Source organism: Channa argus, chromosome 6 (genome assembly GCF_033026475.1).
Source record: "Channa argus isolate prfri chromosome 6, Channa argus male v1.0, whole genome shotgun sequence".
In the NCBI taxonomy this organism is placed as follows: domain Eukaryota; kingdom Metazoa; phylum Chordata; class Actinopteri; order Anabantiformes; family Channidae; genus Channa; species Channa argus.
The window spans coordinates 20,797,222-20,806,238 of record NC_090202.1 but is presented as its reverse complement, the minus strand read 5'-3'; the positions used below and the strand labels follow the sequence as shown (position 1 = coordinate 20,806,238).

At 42.0% G+C, this 9,017-nt stretch overlaps 1 protein-coding gene across 1 annotated transcript in view; it reads left to right on the top strand.

Moving 5' to 3' along the window:
- Positions 1-4,237: 4,237 nt before the first annotated feature.
- Positions 4,238-9,017, top strand: part of clcn2c (chloride channel 2c) — a 133,660-nt gene continuing 128,880 nt past the window's right edge. Inside the window, exon 1 of the mRNA XM_067507108.1 lies at positions 4,238-4,780. Coding sequence (XP_067363209.1) covers positions 4,778-4,780 — 3 coding nt within the window. The 5' untranslated portion in view covers positions 4,238-4,777. The remainder of the gene's footprint in view (positions 4,781-9,017) is intronic.

Here is a 9,017-nt window from a genome sequence, read left to right as displayed (position 1 = left end):
TCATTAATTTATGGACTTAAAACCTAATAAAAGCCTTCGGATAGACTCGTACGTGAGTGAAACGACATTAAGCAACACTCCACGCAGCAGCAGCCACTTAATACAGTCATATATTTTATTGCACTTGTCACTGTGACTACTAGTCTGTGCAGGCTTGAAAAGCCCACACAGAAATATTCTTTATTCCACATGTGCACTATGTCGGCCTCCACAAACACCCTGATGATTACATGTCAGCTTACTAATTGACATTAACAATACTGGGAGATGAATTTGCACATTTTACAATTGTCCTAGTTGGAATAAATGGAAATCAGGAGAAACATGGGTCATTTGTTTCTAAAATGATATATTTCTGCTTGGGAATAATCACCCATGTTTTTAATTAGAAGTGTGCTCACTAAGAGGTTTAATTGATTTACATAGTGTTGATAATGTAAATGGAACAACAAATATATCACAAATGTTTCTCGTCTTATTTAAAATGAGTTTTGTTAATTTATGACATTTGAACTGCTGTTTTTGCCTTTTAGAACTAAGGCCAAGAGTGACTGTGGGACCTTAAACTGTAACAGAGTCACATTGTAAAATCATCCAGTGATGATTTTGCTGCTATAATTGATGACTATATCTGGAAACATTTAAACTAAACAATAGGCAATTGAACTAATTACTTTCAACTCTGTCACATCTGATGCTCAGACCACAGGACAGGGAGAGGCAGACACACAGGCAGGCAGGTGAAGTGAATCGAGTTTATTAGAAATAATGATGACCAGGGCTTCCTGGGGAGAAATGGGAACAGACAGATGACAAGAACATAAGTCAGAGACATACAACAGTCTAGCAACTGGCTGGGCGAAAAGGACTGGTACAACATGTACACAGAGGAGCTAATAAAGGTAATGGGAGCAGGTGTGTAGATGGTTGGAGGAGATCTGAGGACTGAGAATAACACACAGATGAGCAGGTAGATCTGGGAGTCAGTTGTCAGGGACATGTGGAAAAGTCCGCGGAAAACTGGAGGTGACTGGTGGGCAGATGGCAAGTGGCAGGAGACTAAAAAGCGAAATAGCCAAAAATGTCAAGCTGGCGTCACGCTGTGTAAGATTTATATTTACGTGCACCACGCTCTGAGGATCCTCCTGCCTTTTAGATGTGGAGTTGGAGGCTGTGTTTCCATTTTCTGTTGTGACTCCACGGTCATTTGGCAGCTTAGATAACTAGAGCATCTTGTTCTTTCTCCATCATATTTAAACTTTTTTGCCAAAGAAAACAAAAGGTGCGTCAGGTAACCACTGTACATCACAAGATGGCAGCCGCCAACCCCCACAGTCTATCTTTGTAATTCTGGTTAGATTTTTGATTTATGAAGCATGTACTAAAGTTACAGAGCAGTAAAAGAAGCAGATGTGTGGTAAGCAACTCTGACTACTGACTACAGCTCATGAAGCCCGAGTCAGTAATAATTAAAAAAGCAAAACGGGATCCGATAAACAAAGAGACCTCCTAATGAAAACACAAAGATGTTTGCAATAAAACACACAGCAAGTGAATTTAAATTGAATGGCTTGTTGCTGTTAACTCTGAGACATATCTAATATGTTCAGAAACCACTTTACATGCAGCATTAGTCCAAACAAAGCCATGCGGGACCTGGCCTAAGACACATACAAAGTGCTTTATTCATATACTGCTGCACAGCCTGCAGCAAACCACTTACAAAACTCCCAAAAGTGTTCCATTCTATTATTGTGGAAGGTTTCCATCCCTTGCACTGCCATCAAACCATGCAAACCAAAAAAATTAATAAATGAAACTTAGTTCTTTTTGTGGCAGAGAAATGAAGGAATGCATAATAACACGTTTCAACTTTTCTATACATATTACTGGCTCATCACTGGAGTGGTATGGATGCAGTTAACAGCCTGGGTATAATGTGGGAGGCTAGGAGCTGAATTTGGTGTTGTGAGAGGTGGCAAACAAAGTGCAAAGAGAAAAAGGTTATTTTGGTGCCAGAATGTGTCTGTGTAATAAACAGTAGACACTTCTATATGTGCATTGTTTATATTTGTTCTGTCTTCCTGCGCCGGCCACAATTGTCTCCTGCTGCCAGTTGCACTATCAATAGCATCAAAGCTCTAATTAAATAAGCCGAACATTGTAATGCACCAAACGTAAGTTGAATAGAGAGTCAACAGACTAAAACAAATGAGTTAAGAGACTCTAAAGCAGCTGTGAAACCAGGGAAGCTTCCTGTTAAGGTTTGTTAACCTTTCAACCTCAGACTCCGCAGCTTGGGACATTCAGGCTGTAATTACTTACTTATAGATTTCCACATTCCAATATATCCCCTCGCTCAGATGCATTTTGCAACACAGCATTTCTCTGACTTCACAGATGAATCTGCTTTGGGATGGCAGCACGTGGGCTACCAGTCCATCTGCTAATTGAACAAGAGTCTGGGGGGTCAGTGCGGGGTGGTCACAAATTACTTTATTGACCTTTTCATGTTTTCAGCTTTATGTGTGTAGAACGGTTGTAGAAGAAAAAAATCTGGTATCACAATGTAAAGGCCCGAGAAACAATTAGTGCATCAGCCTGCTGTGCTCACTGAGTGGACATTCAGCAGCCTGGTTAATTAAACACAGCATGGTATGTTTGTCAGATGTGTCCAACCTGCTATGTGCGTTCAGCTAATCCCTGCAATTTCTGTAAACATTAAATGTTCGGTTTATTATCTATAAAAACAAAGAAAACACAGTGATTAGATTATTGCTTTACACTTAATACCATGCTTTACGTAACTTGAGGATCAATACTGTCAGCATACATAATGCTATCTAATGATTTCTGCTGCTGTTTAAGGTCCTCGAGTGTAAAGCTAAACCAAACAATGGTTGGTGTTTCATTCAGCGTCTTTTCCAGTGTCACCGAATAATAGATCTTATGAAAGCGTCTGGAAATGGGTTAACATGACTTATGTCAAACTTCTTCATAAAGTATGGACCAAAATATACCTGGGAATTTTTATCATAGCTCAAAACACAATTCTGTCTGTGAAAGATGGCAAGCAAAGCTAATATTGTCTGCGGGTTGACAAGCTTGTTGTGCTAACAAAAAGGTGATTTAAACACCGAAGGGTTCTACAACAAGCTTTAGAAAACTGGACTTATCATCATACAAGCATCTGATCAGCACCACAGATTTTTTTCCCGGTTCCCCTGCTTTGGTTGGAGCTGTTTTTTTACATGGTTGGCTCAAGTCCTTAGAAAGTAGTTAACTACACTGATCACTCATAACATTATGGTCACTGACAGGTAGAGTGAATAACATTGATTATCTCCTGGATGTGGGTGGGATATATTATGATGCAAGGGAACATTTGGCCCCTGGACTTGATCTGTTGAAAGCAGACACATGACCATTTGGGCAACTTTGACAAGAGTCTAATAGTGATGGTTATTTAATTATTTTAAATCACTTTGTAGTTTTTCCCCTCTGACAAAAAAGTTTGATTCATCGTTATAAATCACTATAAACCATGAAACCTCCGAGGACAGACCAACTTATACAAGATGTTAATAAAGCCAGTTTACTACAACCCGTGCAGAAAGGGCTTCCAGTAATATTTTCATTTCTTTCTTTGGCCAAAAATCCTGAAAAAAATACATAAAAATTAGAACATGTGAAAATGTGCGAATGGTCTATTTGTGTTACAGTGTATCTATAATGGATATAAACAGGCCTTTCTCCAGCGTCATGCGTCAAATACGCAGGTGTCAAATGACTGCTGTGACTGTCTGGACAAACCGCAGAAGTAGTTGCATTATTTAACTTTTCTGTAGACACGTTGAAAATATCCGATTTAGATTAAATATGTCTTTTTCAGGCTTTTTCAAAACGCTTTTTAAAAACACTCTAAATGTGAAGGAATGTCAGCTGCCGCACTTGTCGCCTATACGATACAGATGTTCCTCACATCCGCCAGCTTATTTATTTCCTGCCAGCATGGGTGAGCTGAATTCCCATAAACCTCCCACAGGCAGACTCGTCTCTCTCCCACTCAGCTCCTCGCGTGGCTTGCCTCCCTAACCAGTGCGCACTTTTCTCCCCCTTCACCTTCACCGCATCCCAGTCTGTTCAGTCCGCGTACAGGCAGTGGGATCCCGGCTTAGCTCTGCACATCTGGAGGAGCGACGGGGAACCGGAGAATGAGACGGATTTAAGCGGCGTTTGCAGCGGCAGCACCCGCATTGCAATGCAGGAGCGATGCTGAGGACCGGCTGTTGAATGTCTGAGGAGCATCTCTCGTGTCTTTTCAGTGTTGTGTTTAAATTCCTAACCAGCAGTGCAGAGACAGACGCGCAACTCAACTGCGTGTGCGCCGTCACCGCATCCACTGGTGTCAGCTCTAAAATTTCTCTTGGTAGGATTGTATAGGGTGGGTTTTTTGGGATATTGAATTTGGAAGTTGGGCTGTTGGAGCCAGCATTGCAGCCTCAACAGAATCCGGACGTAAATGACAGCAATCACAAACCATTGCAGTAGCAGTCAAGTTCTCGAGAAGGTAAAACTGTTACCTTGAATGAAACTTTATTTAGAACTTGTGGGATTTTGACCTCTCTGACGCCCTGTCCCGACATCCCCTCTTCCGCCCTCGGCGCTTGGAGGGTGAGACATGGAGAGCCGCAGGTGACTGACCGCTCACCGCCGCTTCAGGACACCTACTGGGCATTTACTGGACAAACTGGGGACACCGAGGGCCCCGAGCACGATGGTGAGTAGGCTGCGTACTGCGCGTCCGCCTGCCGCACGCGCGCGCGTGTGTGTCTGTGTGTGTGAGAGAGAGAGAATCAGCAACAACACCCACCGACTCTCCTCTGCCCTAAACAGACCCACGCTGCTTCTCCCTTAAACTTCACCGCCTCATCCTCATCTCCACTGCGGTGGTGACCGTTCTCCTCATCACAAGATACTGTAAGACATCTGCACATCAAATCACAAGACGGTCCTTTCTGAGTGGCTCGCGCTTTACACGCGTTATCTCTGTTCTAATAGGCGAGTGATCATGTGCCCCGTCTTTTTAGGAATATGGAAAAACTCCTTGCCTTTTCAGTCATGCCTCCAGTCCACACACACACACTCAGAGTGGGCACAAAGCTGAATTGGCCTGGGGCAACCAGCTGCCTTTGATTTCACAGTGGTTGCAAAGTCGAACCCCCGGCCTGCAGCACAGTTTGTTAACATCAGTCAGTGCTATTACATTTGTGATGGCCTAAAACGAATCCCGAGTATTTTCTGCTGGTATTTTTAAAATGTACAAGTCTGATCTGCTACAAATCAAGTTCACAATTGGCACATGCTGCTTTTCACTATACAGCCATAGCCTTTCTGTCAGCTAAAGTTTGTCACTGACAAAAGCTGTCACCTCCTCCCTCCTACTTGTGTTTTAGATGTTTAAGAAACTGCCAAACATACAAGTGTTGAAAACTGAGTCCCGTGTGATGAGCTTTAGCTTGTTCACACCATGAGAATAGTTTCACTGGCCTTAACTGTGTTAGAAGAGGAAATGATCCCACAAGATGTGCAGTGCTTGTGCAACAGTTACAAATTGTTTTCCTACATTTCCCACTGTGCCTCTCAGCAAACCAAGAGGCAAACCTGTAGCATACAGCTGGATTTAACAAGTGACCCCAAACTACCTAGTTACTGTGACGAAGAGTAAGAAAGGGGAACTTCCAGTCATGTCGCTCTACAGACAAGTCTTGTTGAATGTCATTCTGATGCAGAAGGAACATGATGGGATAATAATGTTTTTTAAGAGTCTCATTATCGTCATCATCATCAAATCCGGTGACCATCAAACTACACTTGAAGCAGTTACGATGCTGCTGCTGTACAATAAATATTCTTTATGTATATTTTCATTCTCATCATTTTCAAAATAAAACAACATAAAAAAGCATCACTTCATGCATGTGTAAGCACGTGACACCTACAGAAAAGAGGAAGCTTCTCTCTATTCTGTACTCTAGGATTCCTGCACTCCACTGTAAAGCTATTACATTTAGTGACATTTAAGTGTGAAACAATTAGGTGAGGCAGCCACTGAGCCGCAGGTCTGCAGACTGAAGGGATTTTTCATGAATCAGTTCAACGTATCTGTGAGGCTAATGGAGTCGTCGGCCATCAAAAAAACAACAAGTGTATCAGCAGCAGAAGTGCTGCTCAAGGCACGTGAAGGATTATTTCATCTTGACCACTTGAGGGACTTGTTGAGACAGGAAGTGAGGAAGGTGTGAGGTAGAGGATGGAGTGTCGGAGAGTGTCTGGCTTGCTTGCAGTGTTTAATATTGATCTTTGAATCTTGCTTTCTCTTTGAAGGCTGCCTGAGAGAGCGCGCCAGAGTGTGTGCCCGGATGAAGCGTTGGAAGATGCGAAGTCGGAATAAGATCAATTCATCTGTTTTGTTTTCAGATGCTGCTGAAAGCAAAAAGACTTCTGCCAACAGAAAAGCTACTTTAACAAAGTGAATCCACTTTAGTCTGTGGGTGGAGCTTCAGAAATTAGGGCTTCGTGGAGAATGCCGTAATTGCATATTGCTCTTTCAACCCATCAGCCCATAAGGTGTATGTTGCCGAATGCCGTTAACGTGCTATTAACAATCATTTCTCCTGATTGTGAGCACAACTTGGGTGGGCTGTAATGTTGAGCAATTTACAGTTTGTCTGTTGATGGGACGCTGATGGAATAGTAATGATAGCAAGAGATCAAATAGAAGTGAACAACAAAACATACTGTGGTGAGAAACTGAAATGTCAGCGATTACACTCCGGTGAAGTGGAGCATCTTCATTAAGTGCAGGCCCTTCAAAAACAGGAGATAGGACTGAGTTTAGATGGAATTGGAAACCATGTGTACATGGGCCAGTCTCTGGACACCATGAGGTTATAGTGCTAAACTGATCAATCAATCAATCATTGTGACTGATCAGCTCGAGGAGAGAGTGATCGCTGATTAGAAAGGCTGATGGGCTTTCAGCTTTTTGAACCTTTATCAGAGATAGCCCTGCCCCGGACTGTCAACCTTAAGTGTGTGAGTGACCAAACGAACCATTTAGCTGTTTACTCAGAAGTCTGAAAGCAGGCCTTCCTGTTAGAAAGCACGTCTAATAAAGCACTAAATAAACTGAATTAAATATGTGGTAAATCACAGAGCAAATGAATTAGGGGAAGACTGCACTGGTAATTGCTGAGAACTGCATTTTGATTGTGCCTCCATCCCCAACCCCTGGGGACAGGAGTGATCAACTTGCTGCTTAGTGCCAGACTCAGGAGAAGACAATACTGTATTCAAATCCTTCTTGGACAAGTAATAATTGAAAGAGTTTATAATAATAATAGTGCTGTAAGCCTTTATTTTGGATCCCCTCTCTGTCATTCAAGCTTACAAAACTATGTTGTGATGTTGGTTACTAATAAAAATTGCATGAACTGGGCTTATTAATTAGTGCATGTAGGGTTCGGGCATTTCAGCATTTTAATAATGCTCCAATCAAAGGTTCTTGCAGAAAGACAGGTTTTATCCACGCACATACATAAGTGTGCAACAACAAGCTGCTTTAGCCGGTTTTATCACTGACAGCCGCCTGCTGTGGCTGATGGGAACAGTTAATGCTTAAAGATGTTGAAAGATGTTTAAATGCTGAGAAAAACTGATAATTATGTGTGGCTTCATTATTATGAGCAACCCCTTTCACAATAAAACCAGCCTTTTGATTCCAATGTTAGTATAAAAATATTGTTTAGTGCAGCTTTAAGTCTATTTCACCAACAATGGACTATCTGAGTTTATATTGCTCAAGTTTATCAAACAGGAAACATGAACAGTAGCATCAGATGGTTTGGTCATTAGATCCCCTGGTGTCTCAGGTCCACACGCTAGATCATTCAGTAATTCATTCATTTTCCTCATGAGCTGGAGGAGACTAAAACAGAGGGTAAATATTGGGCTTCATCAGGTGGTCAAATCCACAACTCTGTGAATGCTAATGTTGGATGGATGTGTAAATGGGCAACAGTATACTGATAATATCAGTGCATTCAAATATTTAAGCTTTGATCATACACTGATCTAAAGAGGTGTCAGTCTTCCAAACCCACATCAGTGACACTGTATGCAGATAGAGGAAACAGATAGGAACCAGAGAGAGGAAAGCAGATGGACAGCCAAGAAAAGCGTTATGGGGACATTTTCTAGTCCCAGAATCTATTCCCTATGACCTCAGGCATCTTTAGTCCTCTCCATATTTTAAAAATGACTCTGATGGTGGGCCGAAGTGCCCATGGCAGTAGCACCTTTCTCTTCCCTCTCGCTCTCTGCCTCGGCTTCCAGACAGATGTCAAAAAGAAGTGTTCTCCAACTCAGCACTCAGACAATGAGTGGAAATGAGAAAGAATGAACAGAGAGAAGTAAGGCTTTGCAAAAAATGGCCTGAGTTGCCATATTTTACACAGCATGGTAGATTTCAAACATCACAGAATACTGGAATGCATGGATTTCTGTCAACATTGTTCAAACTGAATGTTTAAGTTAGGAATATTTAGGTCCATAGTTTACAGCTTAAGTGATTTCTTTTATGTTTGTGGGGAAGGAGCTGGAATTTGTGTCTAAACCCAAGAACCCACCATATAAATCTCTTTACAGCTGTAGAGAAATGAATCTTTTTTGTCTGGAGAGATCTGTTTTTATAAGCAGAGTGTTTGCAAGCAGACGTGCACACAATGCAGATAACATGCACACAAGACATACCTGAACACACTGGGATGTTGCTTCTCAGCCAAACTGACTCATTGCACAAACACACACACACACACACACACAGACACACACACACACACACACACACACACACACATTTTCTGATAGATCAGAGAATCTTCATTTCTCACTATTGAATCATCTCAAGGCCTTTAATCCCAGCAGGGACCATCAGCACGAAAAACCAAGGTCAC